Genomic DNA, 22,013 nt, shown 5'->3' with positions numbered 1-22,013 from the left:
TTGCTATCCATGATGACCTCTCTGCCCTTGGCTGTGCTGCCTGCTCTATTGTCTGCCTCTTGAGTCCCAAGGCATGAGTGCATCTGAGGAGGCATGAGGCATCTGTGGGAAAGAACTGGCTGACTGTTTGGCTAGATAGGCAGTTACTTACCCCCCTTACCCTCCCCCCCCCCCCCTTCCACCCCAGATTCCCTTTCATGATTCCAGGTGCAGATATAAGGATACACACAAATCTGTGTCCAAAAGTAGACATTTGGTGCACTACTCTTCTCAGTAATAAACTGTGCACAATCAAGGAGACTTCTATGGCTTGGCACTCTTTCTTCTGCTGCTCTCAGGAGTAGTCCACTGTCCTATGCTGTCTATGTATTGATCATACCAGGCACCCACATTGTTTTCTCTAGAGTAATGAATCACCCCCACTGTGTGGTTGTGGAAGCAGACTGACAGCATCCCATATATTGGTGGAATGTCCCCTTCTTTTGCCCCTCATACTAAGTATGGTCTTCCAGATTCCTTGTTGTCAGTATTAGCAGATAATTCACATATGGTTCAACTTAAAGAGGTTTTTATTTTCAGATACAAGGTTTTGCTTAATTCCTTGAGCAGGGGTAGAGTGGTCGTAGTTCGGGCCTCTCTTCATTTTTTTCTAGGTCTGGGATCCATAACCATTCCCCCGTGCAAAGACCGCTCTTTTATCCCTCTGGTTTTCCAGTATTTAGATTTGACCCGGCGTTTTTATGCTTTCTACTACGTCTGTTTTAACTTCCTCACTTTATAAGTTGAATGCTCTGACTGGATCAGTCCACTTCTAGCGGAACCTCACTCTTACGCAAGGAACTTTGGAATCTCAGGACTGATGAGCTTGCTGTTTAGTCCCATAACCACCTCAATCTATCAATCAATGACAATTAATTGAATGTACTTTTAGAAAATGAGTGCATAGTATAGCATATTTTGGAAGCCAACAGAAATGTCAGCAGAATTTACTGATGATACAGTGAAATTTGCATGTTCTCCACAACATTCATTGACCTAGAAGGACCCCGAATGTTGTCGAGCAACATACTGTAGAAATATAGCATTCTGCGCAAGGCTCTTAGCAGACTGGACAGAGCTTCACATGAAGCTTTCAGAATGAAACAGTTTTGAAAACTTTTCACTTACTAAAACATGATTTTCCTGTGTTTGTCAGCTATGCTACTTAAACTTTATTATCACCTCTTGTTTTAAGACAGTGACAGAAATAAGGTATTAAGGAAATTTATTCTGTATTTGCTTGTAATTATGCTGTCAGCTTGTCAGATAATTTGTCCAAAATGAATGAGTTGTGATGATAGCTGCTGTCAAGGTTTCCACTGATGCCATTTTCTCAACAGTACAACAAAAGAAACACAAGTGCCAGCACACTGCTACCCCCAGCGACAGCTGAATGTTGTTGGTGTTGCTCAAATGCAGGCGGAGTCACTCGAACATTCTGGCTACTACTTTCAGAAGCACCCATGTTCGATTCACTCAGTGCCGCTCTGCTCCATGCCACTCTACATGTAGTGCCACTATAATCACGTGTACTGACCAGCACTGGTTTGTTTTGTCAGCACTGCTCTGCTCTCCACAATAACAGCAGCCTAAGATAGTCATGAAGACTAACATAATTTAGTTGACTTGACTTATTTTTCTGCCTTGCAAGTCAGAGTTTTGATGGAAAACAGACTGTCTAGATATTTATAATTGAATGTAAGTGTGTATCTTTGGTAAAACTTAATATACACTGAGCACACAAAGTATGTAATTTAGCCCAAAACACCATCAGCAAGTTCAGTTCTTATAACATTTGCAGAGGTATTACACACAACATATAATTTTAGTTTACTTCCATACATTTGGGGTACTTCAGGCAAACAAATAGATTCCCATGATCAGGCAGTATGTTCCTGTATCATCAGAAAGTGACAGATGATGGCAGATCTTCCTTACTGGAGAATGCCTGAACACTGTGTTATTGTAAAGTGGATTGCACCTTTTACGTGGTATCCAACATCTTCATACCCTGCCACTGCTATGTATCATGACCTTTCAGTACAGACCACTATCTTCCATGCTTTGGGTGCCCATAGTTCTCTCCGTGCTGCAAGTCGTACACTTCTGGGTGAAATGGTAGTGATGTTTGGGTTCTGGATGGTACATTTGCTGTTGTCCAGCATGTAATTGACAAGTAATTTACTGCACCTTGGATTGTCTACCTGCTGTTGAAAAGAGAAGTAGTTGAAAATGACTGCTGTCATTAACACTTTATTGCCCATGGCATTTTACAATAACAGTGTCTGTTTTCCCCAAATCAAGGTTTTCGTTGTACATTCTTTGCATAGTATCAATGTGAGAAGCTCAGTGCTTGTTGCATGGACTCTGAAATGAAATCAACACGAACATGAGCTAGCTGTAACCAGATAAACTTACATTAAACATCTTTGCCCATCCCACATTTGATGTTGTTGTTGTGATCTTCAGTCCTGAGACTGGTTTGATGCAGCTCTCCATGCTACTCTATCCTGTGCAAGCTTCTTCATCTTCCAGTACCTACTGCAGCCTACATCCTTCTGAATCTGCTTAGTGTATTCATCTCCTGGTCTCCCTCTACTATTTTTACCCTCCACGCTGCCCTCCAGTACTAAATTGGTAATCCCTTGATGCCTCAGAACATGTCCTACCAACCGATCCCTTCTTCTAGTCCAGTTGTGCCACAAACTCCTCTTCTCCCCAATTCTTTTCAATACCTCCTCATTAGTTATGTGATCTACCCATCTAATCTTCAGCATTCTTCTGTAGCACCACATTTCGAAAGCTTCTATTCTCTTCTTGTCTAAACTATTTACCGTCCATGTTTCACTTCCATACATGGCTACACTCCATACAAATACTTTCAGAAACGACTTCCTGACACTTAAATCAATACTCGATGTTAACCAATTTCTCTTCTTCAGAAACGCTTTCCTTGCCATTGCCAGTCTACATTTTACACCCTCTCTGCTTTGACCATCACCAGTTATTTTGCTCCCCAAATAACGAAACTCATTTACTTCTTTAAGTGTCTCATTTCCTAATCTAATTCCGTCAGCATCACCCGATTTAATTCGACTACATTCCATTATCCTCGTTTTGCTTTTGTTGATGTTCATATTATACCCTCCTTTCAAGACACTGTCCATTCCGTTCAACTGCTTTTCCAAGTCCTTTGTTGCCTCTGACGGAATTAAAATGTCATCGGCGAACCTTAAAGTTTTTATTTCTTCTCCGTGGATTTTAATGCCTACTCTGAACTTTTCTTTTGTTTCCTCTACTGCTTGCTTAATATACAGATTAAATACCATCGGGGAGAGGCTACAACCCTGTCTCACTCCCTTCGCAATCTCTGCTTGCCTTTCGTACCCCTCGACTCTTATAACTGCCATCTGCTTTCTATACAAATTGTAAATAGCCTTTCGCTCCCTGTATTTGACCCCTGCCACCTTCAGAATTTGAAAGAGATTATTCCAGTCAACATTGTCAAAAGCTTTCTCTAGTCTAAAGTCTACAAATGCTATAAACATAGGTTTGTCTTTCCTTAATCTTTCTTCTAAAGTAAGTCGTAGGGTCAGTATTGCCTCACGTGTTCCAACATTTCTACGGAATCCAAACTGATCTTCCCCGAGGTCGGCTTCTACCAGTTTTTCTATTCGCCTGTAAAGAATTCGTGTTAGTATTTTGAAGCTGTGACTTATTAAACTGATAGTTCGGTAATTTTCACATCTGTCAACACATGCTCTCTTTGGGATTGGAATTATTATATTCTTCTTGAAGTCTGAGGAAATTTCGCCTGTCTCATACATCTTGCTCATCAGATGGTAGAGTTATGTCAGGAATGGCTCTCCCAAGCCTGTCAGTAGTTCTAATGGAATGTTGTCTATTCCCGGGACCTTGTTTCGACTCAGGTCTTTCAGTGCTCTGTCAAACTCGTCACGCAGTATCATATCTCGCATTTCATCTTCATCTACATCTTCTTCCATTTCCATAATATTGCCCTGAAGTATATCACCCTTGTATAGACCCTCTATATACTCCTTCCACCTTTCTGCTTTCCCTTCTTTGCTTAGAACTGGGTTTCCATCTGAGCTCTTGATGTTCATACAAGTGGTTCTCTTATCTCCAAAGGTCTCTTTAATTTTCCTGTAGGCAGTATCTATCTTACCCCTCGTGAGATAAGCATCTACATCCTTAAATTTCTCCTCTAGCCATCCCTGCTTAGCCATTTTGTACTTCCTGTCGATCTCATTTTTGAGACTTTTGTATTCCTTTTTGCCTGCTTCATTTACTGCATTTTGTATTTTCTCCTTCCATCAATTAAATTCAGTATCTCTTCTGTTACCCAAGGATTTCTACTAGCCCTCGTCTTTTTACCTACTTGATCCTCTGCTGCCTTCACTACTTCATCCCTCAAAGCTACCCATTCTTCTTCTACTGTATTTCTTTCCCCCATTCCTGTCAATTGTTCCCTTACGCTCTCCCTGAAATTCTCTACAACCTCTGGTTCTTTCAGTTTATCCAGGTCCCACCTCCTTAAATTCCCACCTCTTTGCAATTTCTTCAGTTTTAGTCTAAAATTCATAACCAATAGATTGTGATCAAAGTCCACATGTGCCCCTGGAAATGTCTTCCAATTTAAAACCTTGTTCCTAAATCTTTGTCTTACCATTATATAATCTATCTGAGACCTTGTAGTATCTCCAATGTTCTTCCATGTATACAACCTTCTTTCATGATTCTTAAACCAAGTGTTAGCTACGATTAAGTTATGCTCTGTGCTAAATTCTACCAGGCGGCTTTCTCTTTCATTTCTTAGCCCTAATCCATATTCACCTACTATGTTTCCTTCTCTTCCTTTTCCTACTGTTGAATTCCAGTCACTCATGACTATTAAATTTTCGTCTCCCTTCACTATCTGAATAATTTCTTTTATCTCATCTTACATTTCATCAATTTCTTCCTCATCTGCAGAGCTAGTTGGCATATAAACTTGTAGTACTGTAGTACGCGTGGGCTTTGTGTCTATCTTGGCCACAATAATGTGTTCACTATGCTGTTTGTAGTAGCTTACCCGCACTCCTATTTTTTTTTTATTCATTATTAAACCTACTCCTGCATTACCCCTATTTGATTTTTTTATTTATAACCCTGTATTCACTTGACCAAAAGTCTTTTTCCTCCTTCCACCAAACTTCACTAATTCCCACTACATCTAACTTTAAACTATCCATTTCCCTTTTTAAATTTTATAACCGACCTGCCTGATTAAGGGATCTGACATTCCATGCTCCGATGCGTAGAATGCCAGTTTTCTTTCTCATGATAACGACGTCCTCCTGAGTAGTCCCCGCCCGGAGATCCGAATGGGGGGACTATTTTACCTCCGGAATATTTTACCCAAGAGGATGCCATCATCATTTAATCATACAGTAAAGCTGCATGCCCTCAGGAAAAATTACGGCTGTAGTTTCCCCTTGCTGTCAGCCGTTCGCAGAACCACAACAGCAAGGCCGTTTTGGTTAGCGTTACAAGGCCAGATCAGTCAATCATCCAGACTGTTGCCCCTGCAACTACTGAAAAGGCTGCTGCCCCTCTTCAGGTACCACACGTTTGTCTGACCTCTCAACAGACACCCTTCCGTTGTGGTTGCACCTACGGTACGGCTGTCTGTATCGTTGAGGCACGCGAGCCTCCCCACCAACGGCAAGGTCCGTAGTTCATAGGGGGGGCCGCACTTGATATCACGCTGAAAGCTGCTGTGAGGTATAAAGATACTCCAACTACATGTCATGCTGAAAGATTCCATAAGCCATCACAACAGGAGCACATAGTCTTAGATTACAGCAATCTTTCATTTAGTTGCTGATGAATGTGTAAGTTCATAACTATACATTAGGTGTAAATATGGGGAAAATGATTTACAGTTGTATGAGGAAAATAATTTATTGTTGTGTAATACATTCCACAGTAAACGTGAGCATACATATGGGGAGAAAATTGTGGTGCACTTATGCAAAAAAAGTCTTTTGGTGGTGATAGGGAATGTCACCTGGAATCTCTGAGTGTCAGACGTCGCCTTGGAGGGCAGATGAGCAGATGGAGGTAGGTTACCCCCTCACCCTTGGGGTGAGAAACTATTCCTGAAGGCAGATAAGCGACCAACGCCACGTAGTGATGTGGAAAGCAACAGGAGACTATCACATGAAACATCAATTTGGATATCCCATGTGTAGCAACAATGACAGTGTCTAATAATGTACTTATTTTTACTGATTGTGGGTTTCGGATAACAAGGTCCAGCAGGAGAAATGATGAGCTTCTCAGGTCATCATTCCACAAAATCCTTGCAGAGCAGGAGGAAGAAAACCAAAAAGAAGAAGGAAAAAATAAATTTAAGATTGGTACATGGAATGCATGAACACAGTTAAATGTGGAAAAACTGGATGAAGTCAGACTATGACAGTGTCAGTGAGATAGGACTATTTGGGCTGAAAATGGTGACTTTAGATCAGGTATTTCAAAATAATTCACAGCTATTTTATTAAACAAAGAAATGGGTGCCACTTAATGAACACATACCATGTGAGTGAAGGATATCACAGTTGAAAGATAGCCCATTTGACATAACAAAAAAACTGTAACAATGAAGAAATAGGAAACATTTGTGATTTCATTGGAGAATTAATGGAAATAATAAACACCAAAGGCAGTGTTAGTCTCATGGTAGATTTTAATGCATTAGGAGGCGTATGAGAGAAACAAACGTATGCTAGTAAGTTCAGGTTGAGAAGAATGAACTCAAGAGATGAAAACTTATTGGAATTTTGGGAACATCATCAAAGGTTGTAACAGACACATGGTATGAAGCTCCAAAGAGTATATGCGACACATGGAAGACATCAGGCAGTAGTGGGAGATATAAGATGATTATATATAGGGTCATGAAAGGGAAGCAGCAGTTGAGAAGGGAATGAGACAGGCAACCCTGTCAGTTTTATTCAATTTGTACATTGAGCAAGCAGTAAGGGAAACAAAAAAAAAAAAAAAAAAAAAGGCTAGGAACTAAAATTCAAGGAGAAGAAATAAAAACTTTGAGTTTTGGCAATGAAATTATAATTCTGTCAGACAGCAAAGCACTTGGAATAACAATTGAAGGTAACGGACAGCATCTTGAAAACAGGATATAAGATGAACATCGGCAAAAACAAAACAAGAATAATGGAATGTTGACATATTTAGTCCGGTTAATGCTGGGGGAATTAGATTAGGAAACAAGACACTTAAAAGTAGTAGATGAGTGCTGTTATGTGGGCAGCAAAGTAATTGGTAGTGGCCGAAGAAGAGAGGATATAAAAAGTTGACTGTCAATGACAAGAAATGTTTTTGTGGAGAAGAGAAATTTGTTAACACTGTATATATATTTAAATGTCAGGAAGTCTTTTCTGAAAGTTTTTGTCTGAAGCATAGCCATGTATGGAAGTGAAACATGTGTGATAAGGAGTTTAGACAAGAAGAGAACAGAAGCTTTTGAAATGTGGTATTACAGAGGAATACCGAAAATTAGGTGGGTAGATCATGTAACTAACGAGAAGGTACTGAATAGAACTGGTAAGAAAAGAAATTAGTGCCACAACCAGACTAGGAGGAGGAATCACGTGATAGGACTCATTTTGAGACATCAAGGAACTGGTGCCTATATAGGTAATGAGCATACATTTGTTGCAGCAAAGTGCAATATAAGATTTAATCAGCATGACCTGAAATATCCGAAGAAATGGGCAGTATATAAATTGAAGGACCCTGAGGTTGTGCAGGAATTAAACTGTCCAACAGTGGAACAGACTAGAAAGAAAGAAGTTGAGAGGTTATCAAGTCAGATATAACAAATGCAGCCACTGATGTATTACTCTATGGATGTGAAAATGTAGCTTATATTTCTGGCAAAATTAGCATCTATTTCTTTTTGTTTGTAAATGATTAGATGTTTAAATGTAAAAGGTTGTCACTCAGTGCCTGAAGACAAAGCTTTAGTGCACTGAAATTGACTGACGATGGGGAGCTCTTTGACTGGAAAAGTTTGCTTTTGCAGAAACTTCAGCAGGTTTTTATCTCTTTCCCCCCTCTCCCCTTCTAAAATGTCCTTTTGTGGTTTTCTTAATTTGGCTCTACGTATGCTTTCTACAAGGGATTACATCGGTAATCGGCAGCATTTTCCCACCAATTAACCATGCTTCTCCAGTGTAAAGTGTTCTCAACATTATTTTTGTTTTCCCACCAAATTTGAAAATTACAAAATTGGCAGAATGTTAATTTTGATCTTTCGTGACTATTCACAGCTGTCTCACCCATACTTGACAACGCTACAGATACAACCGACAAGGCATAGAAGTAGAACCAAAAACTACTTTATTTGCATGTTAGCAGAAGACTTTTGACATGGTTGAATACACTGACAGGTTTTGTTTTCCAGTCCCTATAGTGTAGAGTGCAGACACTATAAAATGGCAGTGGGCCATGAGTGAAAACAAATAGGAATTGTAACTGCTAGAGGGGATGGTCAGAGGGATCGCCATATGGAACAGGATTATTCTTTTCACTCATTTCAAAATAAGCTTAAAAAAGAGCTCGTAGCAAATGATTTTTGCTGTTGAGAAGCAGCATTTTCCTGCTGGTGAACACAGTATTCCTGTGATTTAAAGTGTTTATGACATTATTTTTTTCCCATCCAATTTGATAACTACAAAATCCACTGAATACTGATGTCAACCTTTCGTGGTCATTCATAGCAGTGTGACCCATATTTAACTATGCTACACATAGAACTGACAAGGTTTTTAGCATAAAAGTAGAACCAAAAATAATTCGGTCTGCATGATAGGAGAAGACTTTCAGTGTGGTTGAAATACATTGACAGATTTTGTTTTCCGGTCACTGTAGTGCAGGGTGTGGACACCATAAATCGGCAGTGAGCTGTGAACATAAGTGAACTAAAATTATGAGCACCAGAGGGGAGAGAAGTGGTGTGAGGAAATGAGCCCTGTATCCCTTTCACTCATGTTCTGTGTTTCTGTAAAAGCAGAACTGACACATGGTAATAGAGATCGCTGACCTGATCTCTTCTGGTATTGCGAGGGTCATAATCTAACTCCCCTTGTGGCCCAGATTAGTTTATGCAATTATTTTAAAATAAGAAAAGAAAACTATCAACGCCCAACACAAAAGTATTTGGTAATGGCTGTTACACAATTGCTTTCCAAGGCTGACAGTGTTGTAAATGAGGTAATTCAAGCCCAACCTCTATTGGCATTTAACACAACCACATTTCAGAACACTCGTCCGCTAAAATTGCCATGTTAAAGTATCTGCATTATATACAGGGTGTTTCAGAAGTGATGGTCGATATTTGGGGATATGACAGGAATGACCATTTGAAACAAAAAATTCAAGTAAACAAGGGGTCTTGAACACATACCTTAAGAGCTGTTAGCAGTTCTTGACCTTTGATACTGTGAAACAAATCTCTACACTGCAAGCTCTTTGCTTTCCATATTTTGGGAAGTGGCAGTGTGGACCAAAATAAGAAAAAAAAGTCCAGTAAACATGTTCTCTAAAATGCATACGTTAAGAGCTATGAACACTTTTTCATCTTCGCTATTTTGAAACTTAACTCTTCTAATGAACAAATGCTCATAAAATTTAATGTATGCATTTTAGAGCACATGTTTACTGGACTTTTTTTCCCTTGATTTTGTCAATACTGCCACTTCCAAAAATATGGAAAGCAAAGAGCTTGCAGTAGAAGAGAATTCTTTCACAGTATCAAAGATCAAGAATTACTAATAGCTCTGAACATATGTTTACTTGACGTTTTTGTTTCAAATGGTCATTTCTGTCATATCCCTGAATATTTACTTGTTGTTGTTGTTGTTGTTGTTGTTGTTGTTGTGGTCTTCAGTCCAGAGACTGGTTTGATGCAGCTCTCCATGCTACTCTATCCTGTGCAAGGTTCATCATCTACCAGTACCCACTGCAACCTACATCCTTCTGAATCTGTTTAGTTTATTCATCTCTTGGTCTCCCTCTGCGATTTTTACCCTCCATGCTGCCTTCCAGTACTAAATTGGTGATCCCTTGATGCCTCAGAATATGCCCTACCAATCAATCCCTTCTTCTAGTCAAGTTGTGCCACAAATTTCTCTTCTCTCCAATTCTATTCAATACCTCCTCATTAGTTATGTGATCTACCCATCTAATATTGACTATCACTTCTGAAACACCCTGTATACTCTTGAATTTTAGCTACCAGACAAACGTAAGTGTTTCTTTGTTCTAAGGTGCTAGGTCCCGTGGATGAGTCCTACTTTGCATTATGCACAGTGCATCTTAAACTGAAAGTTTAACTGACCACTGTCAGTGTGACACCAGAGCATCAAACACACTGATACATTGTTACATTCATGCACTTCCCAGTCAGCAAATATAGTCTTATGCACATTATCTCTCACAAGTGGACTTCGTCAGATAATGTGCAATACAAGGAACCAAAAACGGTTACATTTTCAATATTATTGTCTTAAAAAGAGCTGCATCCAGTAGGAACTGACCAATCCACTGCAAACTGGGTGGGTACATTGCACACCACCAGCTATGCAATGATTACCATCACATGTTTGGCCTGCACTCAGGGAGTGCAGTTTGGCCCTTGATGTCTTGCACATGGGTTGATGTAAGAGGGCCCCAAATGGCTGTACTGGACAGTACAACAGCGGGTAATGTCACTAAAGCATCACCTGAATATACACTATGCTCAGGTGACACATTTGATGGTAGGTTTCCCAGCTGGAAGAGTTTGAGAGGGACTGCAGCATGGGGCTGCAGGAGGCTGGGTGGTCCTAGCATCATTTTACCAAACACAGTGGCTATGTGGACACCACCAGTGTCCTTGTTGATGACACTGGACACAGGAAATCATGCGTGCACAACATGTATCATTGGGATGTGTGATAAGCACTAAAGATAGGCCACCACATGCAAGCACTCCTGAACATGCACTATGTTCAGGTGACATGTTTGCCCATATGTTTCCCAGCTGGGAGTTTGAGAGGAGCTGCAGCATTGGGCTGTGGAAGGCTGGGTGGTTGATACTAGCTTCGTATTACCCAACACAGTGGCTATGTGGACACCACCATTGCCCTTGTTGGTGACAATGGACACAGGAAGGCATGCATGCACAACATGTATCTGGATGTGTGATAAGCACCACGAAGATAGGCTGCCACATGCAAGCAGATCCAGTAGCAATAACAGGGACCATTCTTTGGGATTCCCTGCCTTCTGTTTAACATCCTGTTTGTGCTGCTACCATTGGCAGGCAGCTGCATGAAGCAGGGCTCGCCACACACCATCCGTTATGACGTCTGCCACTCACTCCTGCACAGCATTGTGTCTGATTCGCCAGGTGTCGGCAACAACATACGTGAGGCCTACAGGTTGGTTGCAGGTCATCTCTAGTGATGAGTCACATTTCTACCTTAGAGGTGACAACCACAGGGTTTGTGTCTGGGGGCACAATAGTGTGTGCCACTAAGAGTAGTTTGTGGGCTCTCATTACCCTTTAGCCAGCCTGGTGTGATGATGTGGATACCATTATTGTATGGCGCCCATTCACAGTTAGTTTTCCTAATGGGATCCATGACAGCTGAATGGTAAGTGGATGAGGTCCTGCAAGTGGTAGCTCTGCTGTTCGTGAATGTTCATGTCCTGTTTCAACAGGACGACTCTCATCCTCATAGTGCTGCCATCTACTGAGTGTGTCTGCCGTGGATAATCTGCTGTGGCCAGCTGAATGCCACACTGTTTCCCCAATCAAGAATGTGTGGGATTTCACGAAGTGTGTCTTCAGGACTCCACATCCATCTGTGCAGTCAGGTGCAAGTGGGAGGGGATAGAGTTTCACAGGACTTCACCCAAGACCTGTACAACTCCATGCCGCACATCTCAATGCATGTATTAACAATCACGGGGGCCCAACACTGTGCTAGCATGCGTGATTTGTGGCACTGTAGCGCACTACATGTTGTTCCTTCCAAATTGAGATTGTAGTTGTTTCGTGTGTATGGTACCATCTGCCTGCCTGCCTGCCTACAGTGATTGCAATTCTCTTTGTCCGTTGGATGCAGTTCTTTTCATGGTGATAAGTGTACATTCATAAAATAAAGATGTTTAAAACCATGTCTGATAAAATAGTTCCTCTGGATACAGTTCTCTATGAAACAGCATTTGTCAGTATTTTTGCAGTTCGAGTCATCATTCGCATCTATATTTGCATTTATCAGACATGCACATTTTTCAGGTCCCTAAGAATAAGAAAGTTAGAATGTAGGAAGCCTCAAATGAACACAAAAATATTGGAACACGTTTGCGAAAGGAACAGACCAAAAGAGAAAAGCCCAGAAGAATATAAAGCACTAAAAAACGAGATAACAACAATGTGCCATTTAGAAAATGGAAAAGATCTGGGAACAACAAGCAAAGATACTACAGACAGAGAACCAGAAATATCATAGTGTGGGGTAAAAAAGGGGAGCTGCTGTATGACATAGAAGATATAAGTTGCAGATGGAAAGAGTATATTGAAGACAAGTACAGTGATGCTGAAATTGGAAGTTTAGACGAATATATTGAAGATAGAAAAACTAATTGATGAGAATAATAAGGACCACCAACAACAAAAGAAGATTCTTACTTGCACTAAATAGGTTAAAATCAAAGAAAGCAATGGGTGCACGTGACATCCCTGCAGACCTGTAGTCACAACCTCAAAAGTAAAGTGTTTACTGCAGTTTCTTAGTGTTATGAAGGGGGTATCATACCACAAAAATTAAAACTTTTGCCTTACCCAATAAGGCAAATTCAAAATTATAATACACTAGCCCTTACGTCACATGCAACAACAATATTACTGTCAATAGTTAAAGAGAGGATTAAAATGGAAATATATTGGAACTTAGCCAATGATCAGTTTGGCTTCACATCAGGAAAAGGAACAAGAGAAGCAGTTTTGGCTCTGTTAGATTTAGGACAGAATATTAGAAGTAAACAGGAAAGCTTATATAGCATATATCATCTTGGAAAAGGCATTTGATATGGTGGTTGGTAGGAAAGTTTTTTTTAACCAATGAACACAGTAGGACTTGACAGGAAGAGTGTGTATACAAAAACACAGAACTGGATAATAATGGTAGCCAGAAAGAAGTAAAAATCAGAAGGGGAGTAAGACAATGGTGCCCTCTGTCACCTTACTTATTTAATATTGTTATCAAGATGGCAATAAAAACCATATAAGGAAAGATAACTGGAGTCAAAATTAATGGTATTCCTGTTCACTGCATGAGGTTTGCTGATGACATTACAATAGTGGTAGACTCGGAGAAACAGCTATTTTATATGCTTAAGGTCTTAAATCAAAAGATAATAAACAAGAGGAGTCATGGTTATGGACAAGAAATGAAGTGGACATAAGACTGATATAAGAATAGGCAGTGAACAACTTGAGACAGCAACCTAGTATCACTATCTTGGTAACACTGTGGAGAAAAACAATAGATGCCTCAAGGAAATCAAGAGAAGAATAGCACTGGCCAAGAATGCATTCCAAAATAAATAGAAAATTGTACTGAATAAGATTATGAGCTTTCACACTAAGAAAAGACTTGTAAAGGCTTTGTGCAGAGTGTTCTGACATTTGGATGTGAAACATGGACATTTGCAAGGCAGGAGAAAGCTCATCTTGAAGTTGCGGAAATGTGGTTCTTGAATACAATTGCAAGAGCTAGTTGGACTGACAGAACAATAAATGAGATGATTCTGCAAGAAATAAGGGAGAAGAATGAACGCCTGAAAGTTGTAGGCCAACACAACGCAGAACTCATTGGACACTTAATTACATGTGATATTTCTTTTAAAAAACATTTTCGAGGGCAAGACTGCAGAAAGAAAAAAAAAAGGGGTGACCAAGAACATCCTATTTAAAATATATGATAAAGTGAAATGTTGTTCTTACATGGAGATGAAGAAAGAAAGCCGTGGATGCAGAGACAAGGTTTAAGTTGTCATCACATTTGAACATCAGCATTGAGTGTGCTGAGTTTCTGATGTCATAGTCTGGAAGAAGCACACTGTGGAGTATTTTACAATATGCAGAGCAATATCAAGCATGTCAGATATTCTGAACATGCATTTGAACATAGACCAGTGAGACTGAAGAACACCACTTATGTCACATGCAGACCATCTCTCTTTTCAGTACAGACTATGGGATTGGCAGATGCCATATTTTACTTTAATTGAACCCCTTATAGGGTGGGATTTATACCACGACTTATATCTTTTGAATATATGCTATTTTTAGAGCGCCAGCAAATTGAGGATCTCTTGGAACATATCTTCATTGGTATGATATGTTGCGATAAAATGACAAGAAATAAAATGATGATACAAAAATTTTCATCTCATAACTTCATGTTAGAAAATTATGTTGCTTCAAGGCACAATACATCAGCAATTAACACCTCTAAATCCAATCTCCCCCCCCCCCTACTATCTCTCTCTCTCTCTCTCTCTCTCTCTCTCTCTCACACACACACACACACACACACACACACACACACACACACACACACACACCTCATCTTCCTGTTTCCTACAAGGTTGTCATACTTGCACATTACTTTGATAGAAGTACATTTTCAAATATTCAGTGTTCTGTAGATATAAGAGGGCTTTCTCTTAAAAGTGAGTTGTTTCGTTTGGCTTCATCTGCAAGAGAACTTGCAGTAAGAAATTTCTTGTTTAAAGACATGTATTTCACACTTCTAAAGATTCTACTGATGCGTATAAACAGTGATAAAGTAAGAATGGCAGAGTTTTACTAAAAAGTGAGAATTATGAAATAATTTTTTCTTATGTGAAGCACTATTGTAAATTTGTATTTGCAATGGCACTTTTATAAGCTGATGTCCTTACTAACTGGACATGATTCTATTCTTTATGCCCTGTAGCATGTTCATGGATATTTAAGTTTTCATTTATGTATACCACAGACGGAACAGCATGACTATCATATGGACAAGGAAGGAAATGTTTTAATAGAGCTAACAGGAATTTTATGCCTGCCAATTTTGTTAACAAACTGTGTGATTTGCAAGCTGTCAACAGCAGCTGGAGTGCACTGTGATCATGTATCCTACACTGAGACACATGTACCATGTGCACAAACCAGGCTATTTCTGAGCATTCAACAGCATGGTAAAGTCAGCACTTTGCATGTTGAATGTCACTGCCTGTATGATACTGGCTTTAGCCTTTTGGGAGGAGGGCGAGAAGTTGCATTGTGGAATGAGCCACAACGAACATAATTAGTGTCCTGAAATGCTGAGGTGATGTAATTATGAAAGTCCAGAAACTTGGGAGCAATACCAACCAGTGTATTTAAAGACTAGTGCAAAATTTTGTCAGTTACTGCTATTTCCCTGTATATTTGCCCTATCCGTAGTAAAATTAGGTAAGTGAATGAATATTAATTCATTTCACTGTCAGGATTGGATTAAAAACGCTGAATCAAATATTGAAGCTGTCTACACAACTGTATAAACTGTTCTCCTGATTGTCTTTGGCCTTGTTACCTAACCATGAGAAATTTAAGGGTTGTGTGAAATTATTTCGTAGAAGAAACATTCAGATGTGTAGATCTTCACAACTTTGCGCACATAAGAAATATTTAAGAGCTAAGAAATCAATTTTGTGCCGCTATTACTTCCAATTGTTTTTCCTTGTAAAAGATGTTGAGTATTCATAAAACATTTTTTGGTGTCAGTTTTTTCTTTTAAAACACTATGTCTTCAATTTTTAAGAAAAGTAAAAGCTTAAAATTTTTATTGCCCTTAAATGGCAGAAAGTGCATATATTATACGTATGGATTTATTGATTCCTATGTAAGAATTCATCTGTGTTATAGGAGGAGTTGTCAAGATGATATGATTTCAATTTATTTTTGAAACGATTACTGCTGTCTGTCAGACATTTTATTTCATCTGGTAATTTATCGAAAAGATTTACAGCAGCATATTTTACCCCTTTCTGTGCCAAAGATAGGTTAAATAGAGGATAGTGTAAGTCTGTCTGTCTTCTGCTATTATAATTAGGAATGTCATTGTTGTTTTTAAACTGGTCCATGTTGTTGTGAACAAATTTTATTACTGAGTAAATGTACTGAGTGACTGTTGTAAGGATTCCTAACCTTTTAAACAGATGCCTATAAGATGTGTGACTATGAGGCCCACACATAGTTTTAACTCCTTTCTTTTGAGCAGCGAATACTTTTTGCCAAAGTGTTGAGCTACCTCAAAATATCATTCCGTACAACATCAGAGAGTTAAAGTATGCAAAGTATGTTAGCTTGCTAATTTCTGTATCGTCAAAGTTGGCAATTATTCTGATTGCATAAGTTTGCTGGACCTAGTCACTTTAGGAGATCCAAAATATGAAATTTCCAATTAAGATTCTCATCTATATTTACACCCAAGAACTTAATATATTCTACTGTGGCTATGGAATACTGTTGATGTGTTGTATTTATTGAAGGAACTGTACTACTCCTAGTAGAAAATTGGATTTACTGTGTTTTTTTCAAAGTTCAGAGCAAGCCTATTAGCAGACAACCAAAGACATTATTTGTATTATTTGCTATTGGAGATTCTTTTACTGGATTAATAAAGATACTTGTATCAGCAGCAAAAAGTGTCAGTTTAGCGTCTTGTTTCAGATGAGAAGGGAGGTCATCCAAATATACCAAGAACAGAAGGGGACCCATGATCGAACCAGTGGAACACCTAGTGTAATTTCACCCCAGTTAGATGAAGTGGGAAACTTCCTTAAATCACTTAAATGATTTAAAGAAACAATTTGCTTCCTGTTCTGTAGATATGACTTAAACCACTCATATGCTTTGGATAAGTCACAGAAAATTCCTATTGGTGACATTTTACTATTTAAAGACTCTATTATGTGGGCAGTGAAGTTGTATATCGCTATTTCAGTGGAACAGCATTTTTGAAATCGGAACTGTGGTTTACTAAGTATCCCATCACTCTTGAGATGGCTAACCACTCTCGAGTACATTACTTTCTCAATGATTTTTGAAAATGCTTTAAGCAAGGGTACTGGCCAGTAATTATTGACATCTGTGGTGTCTCATTTTTTGTAGAGAGACTTGACAACGGCCTATCTGGGAAAATACCTTGTGTTAGTGATGCATTACAGATGTGACTCGGAACATCAGCTGTAACTGCTCCATTTTGTTTTAATATCTTGTTTGAGATGTCATCTAGTCCAACAGAGCATTTATTTTTCAAAGATTTGATGATTTTTTCCTTATTTCACAAGAGGTAGTTAGATGAAAATTGATCTGACTAGGATTTCTCAAAACTGACTCTTCCATGTACTTCTTGGCTTTTTCTTTTGAACAATTCTCACCAATTTTTTCACCTACACTTAAGAAATGGTTATTAAATATATTACCTACTTGTGTGCTGTTAGTGAAGATGGTCTCATTCTCTTTAATAGTAATACTACCTACCCCTGTGGTTGCTTTTCCTGTCTGCCTTCTAACAACATTCCATATTGATTTGATTTTATTTCAGAGTTGTTAATTTCATCTCTGGTATAAATATTTCTCGATTTTCTGACAACTTTTCTCAATATGTTACAACAATTTTTATAGTGTAAGATTGTTTCTGGGTCTATTAATTCGTGCTGTCTCATACATTTTTTATTTATTTATTTATTTCTGAAGACACTTAAACACCTGTAGTAATCCATGGTTTCCTTGAAAACTGTTTGGTGTTACATTTAGTAATTCATTTGGGCAACAATGTACAAAAAGGGATATAAATTTAACAAGAAATATAGTACATGTTTCGTTAGCATTTGGCTCATTATATACATCTCTCCAATTAACTTTTCTTAAACTTTCTCTGAAGTGCTCTATAGATACTGGGTTGACCTCCTTACACTTCTACTGAATGGTTTCTGAACTGTACACACTGCAATGTTTCTAAGTTAATCAGTTGTCCATCATGGTGTGATAGCCCGTTTATCACAGGGAAAGCATGTGTTAGTTTTACATCATCTTGCTGTACAAATACGTTGTCTATTAGACTGCTACTGTATTGAGCTATATGTGTTGGGAAGTTGATCACTGATTCTAAGTTATATGTCATTAATAACACATCTAGTTTATTTTTCTTATCAGAATTACTTGGAAAGTTTACATTGAAATCTTCACAGATTGGTAACTTCTTCTTTTTGTATGACAGACAGCATTATAGGAAGTCAAACTCATTTATGAATAGCTCCCAATCTCCTAATGGGGACCTGTACACTGTTGCTAATATCAACACTACATTATCTAGCTGTTGTTCACATGCACAAAGTTCAAAGTGCTGATCGACACAAAATTTGCTTTCTTCTTCTGTTTTGTACGTATACCCTTGTTGTGTGTAAATGGCGACTCCTCCCTTATCCACACTAGATCTGCAAGAGTTAGATGCTAAATTATATCCATTTATATGGACACATCCCTCCCCACAGTTTCATGGTGTTCAAACAGACAGCCCAGGGTGTCCCACTCAAACCTCCCTGATTTCAAGGACCCAGGAGAGAAAAACCACAGAAGACATGATGATGAAAAATGCACCACATTGTAGAGCATCTCAAAGAATTTACATTCCCATGTCAGAAATGCTAAGTATCATCATCAGAGCGCAGCATGGTCGCATGAAGTGAAAATGGCAACTCCACAGCAGCGCACGCAAGCAGTGGTGTGGTTTGCAGAAACAAAATGATAGATTACTGTCAAAGAAATTATCGTTGTGTTTATGAATGTTATCCACTTGTTGTGAAAACAGTTAAGGAATGGCATAGGAAGTTTCTGGCAACGGGATGTGTTCTGAAACATTGTGGCGGTGCCCGTTATGGAGTTTCAGAAGAGACAGTGGAGGACATCAGACAAACATTTCTCAGAAGCCCACATAAGTCAATTCGTCAAGCATCTAGGCAACTTGACGTACCTCGATCAACATTGCATCGTGTAGTTCACCAGCATCTTCGTATGTGTGCTTACAAAGTGCAAATTCTGCAACATCTGACACTGAACAACAAACAATGCCAACAACAATTTGCTGCGGATATGCTGCAGTGTATTGATATGGATGCCAGCTTCCTGGCAAGATGTTTATTCTCAGATGAGGCAACCTTTCATCTATAAGGTAGGGTTAATAGGCATAATGTTCGGATTTGGGGTTTGCAAAATCCGCACGTTGTCATTGAACATGTTTGTGATAGCCGTAAACTAAACTACTGGTGTGGGCTAATGCATGACAGGAATGTTGGACTGTTCTTCTTTGCAGAACAAACAGTGGATGGGTCATTGTATGTGGACATGTAGGAGCAATTTATGTACCCTCAGATACAAAACTTGCAACCCAACATGATTTTTCAACAAGATGGAGCTCCGCCACATTTGTCAATGGCTGTTCACAAGTTCCAGGATAGGAAATTTCCCAATTGTTGGATCGGACACAGAGGACCCATTGCCTGGCCACCACGTTCCCCCAATATTACGGCGCTTGATTTCTTCATGTGGGGATTCGTGAAGGACCGCGTGTATGCGACCAAAGTGGAACGATATTCCTATGTCGCAACATCATATCACTAATGCAATTGCAACAATAACAGAGGAAATCTTACAAAGAACTTTGAAAGAAATTGAATACAGATTCGATATTCTTCATGCTACAAGTAGTTCACATGTAGAGGTGTACTGATGATAAATAAATAAATTCTTTGAGATGCTCTACAATGTGGTGCATTTTTCATTGTTGTATCTACTGTGGTGTGGCTTTTTTTCCTGTGTCTTTGAAACCAGGAAGGTTTGAGTGGAACACTCTGTATATCAATCTCATTCTTATTTTTGAGATCATCTAAACACACTAACAGCTCATCTACTTTATTTTTTATTCCCCTGGTATTTTGATGAAGTAAACTGATACTACCCTTAGCTTTATCGCTATTTGGTGTACATGAAGCCTCTTTTATTCTATTTTTCTTGAATCTTGTCTGTCTGGACTTTGGCTTTAACCTAAAAAAAACCTGTCTGCCTGGTCCCATTACCACAAGGGATAATCCCTTGTGCGACTGTGCCCCCTCTCTCCCCTTACAGTCTCTGCTAGTAGAGAAACTAACTTATCTGTTCCCTTCCTATTTTAGCTGTAGGCCATGTGTAGTGTATCCCTACCTACCAATAGCATCAACTGGAACTCCACAAACCACACATTTGTGTTCCCAGTTTCTGCTTCTATTTTGTCCAGGTCACTCCCAATCTTGGATTCATAGCCAGGCTGTTTCCTGCTCTCCCAACTATAATTACCTGATCTTCCTTCTCAAAGTCCTTGCCTAGCTGACCTAAGTTTAGTCACCTGGATAAGGTTAGCACTTGGTTTCACAAAACTTGTGACCTGATACCCTGCACCTAATTTGTCCTGAAGCTGCTGGCCTACACCCCTCCAACGACTGCTACCTAGAAGCAGAATTCTTCATTTCCTATTCTGATTTGATACTGACCTGTCTTTTTTTCTTTAAGTTCATATTCTGCTTCAACCTACATTCAACTACATCTGGATAAAGCCCTTCTTCCACTACTTCAGAAAGCAACCCAAACTGATTTATTAACTGAATTTCTAAAGTTTTTTCAACAGTTTCCCTTTTTCACCCTTTGCTTGCTACCTTTTCCCAGCACCCCCCTCTCTCTTTCCTCCCCTAGCCTACATAATTCCAAATTCAACTAATTCAGCTTTAAGGGCACAAATTTTTGCCTTCTGTTCAGTGATTTTTCTGTCCTTTCGACATTACTTACATTGCCATGGAAGAGCCTCATTATCTATCACCATTTCCTCACCGCTACATTTACCCCAATGAAACCATAACCTACAGTCTTTACAGAACACCTCCCTCCTTTAGATTTCTACGGCAACTACCACATTTGTCACACATGGTTTGATAGAAAAAAATTATACAAAAATTTACACAAAAGCAGAGAATAACTTGGCACGAGAGCACTGAAGTTTTGTAGCCTGTACTAATACTTAACTAAACGCAGTTGATGATGTTATCAGTATTGTTGATGTGAAATGCAATAGCCTATTGCTTATTTCTGTTTCAGTTTCTGGATGACACTTCTGATTGATTCTTTGCCTCTTTTGGAGTCAAATGACATCATTTTCACATCAAGTGACACTTATGGACTAAGCCAATGCCTGGAAGAACTCTTGTTGGAAAAGGGCATAGTCTCTCTGTCTACTTCAAGGTGTAAAAAGAGCCAAAAGTCTGTAAATGATGCAGAAATGCCAGACAAAATTAATCTAATAAGAGTAGCTCTAGCTCGCAATCTTGCAAGAGCACTTAATTACGAAGCATGCCATATAGTAAAGAAAGAAGTTCCAGACAAAGATGTGTTTTTATTATCGTGAAAGATTTCTGTAAAACTTATTCATTTGTAATTTTGTACCAATAAACATCTGGCTGTGTGTGTATAAGAATTACCTAATTCATTCATTTATTCCAAAAATTTGCAATTGTATCTCTCTCTCTCTCTCTCTCTCTCTCTCTCTCTCTCTCTCTTTCTCTCTTTCTCTCTCTCTCTCCCCCTCCCTCTCGGAGGGAGGGTGCAGGGAGCGAGGTGAGGGGCGCACTGTGACAGTCACTTCAGCTTCTTTAGTGAAAAAATATGGACCTTTTTCACTTTAAAGCAAGCTTCATGAACTGAATTTTACAAAAACTATTTGTCAATCACCACATAGTTCATCTGGTAACTAGTACTTCTCTATTTATTTTGAGAT

At 39.1% G+C, this 22,013-nt stretch overlaps 1 protein-coding gene across 1 annotated transcript in view; it reads left to right on the top strand.

The window, feature by feature from the left end:
* Positions 1-21,713, top strand: part of LOC126457802 (nuclear pore complex protein Nup85) — a 130,418-nt gene extending 108,705 nt beyond the window's left edge. The window contains exon 12 of the mRNA XM_050094400.1: positions 21,338-21,713. Coding sequence (XP_049950357.1) covers positions 21,338-21,644 — 307 coding nt within the window. The 3' untranslated portion in view covers positions 21,645-21,713. The remainder of the gene's footprint in view (positions 1-21,337) is intronic.
* The last annotated feature ends 300 nt before the right edge of the window (positions 21,714-22,013 follow it).

This window comes from Schistocerca serialis, chromosome 2 (genome assembly GCF_023864345.2).
Source record: "Schistocerca serialis cubense isolate TAMUIC-IGC-003099 chromosome 2, iqSchSeri2.2, whole genome shotgun sequence".
In the NCBI taxonomy this organism is placed as follows: Eukaryota; Metazoa; Arthropoda; class Insecta; order Orthoptera; family Acrididae; genus Schistocerca; species Schistocerca serialis.
This window is presented reverse-complemented; position numbering and strand designations above follow the sequence as displayed.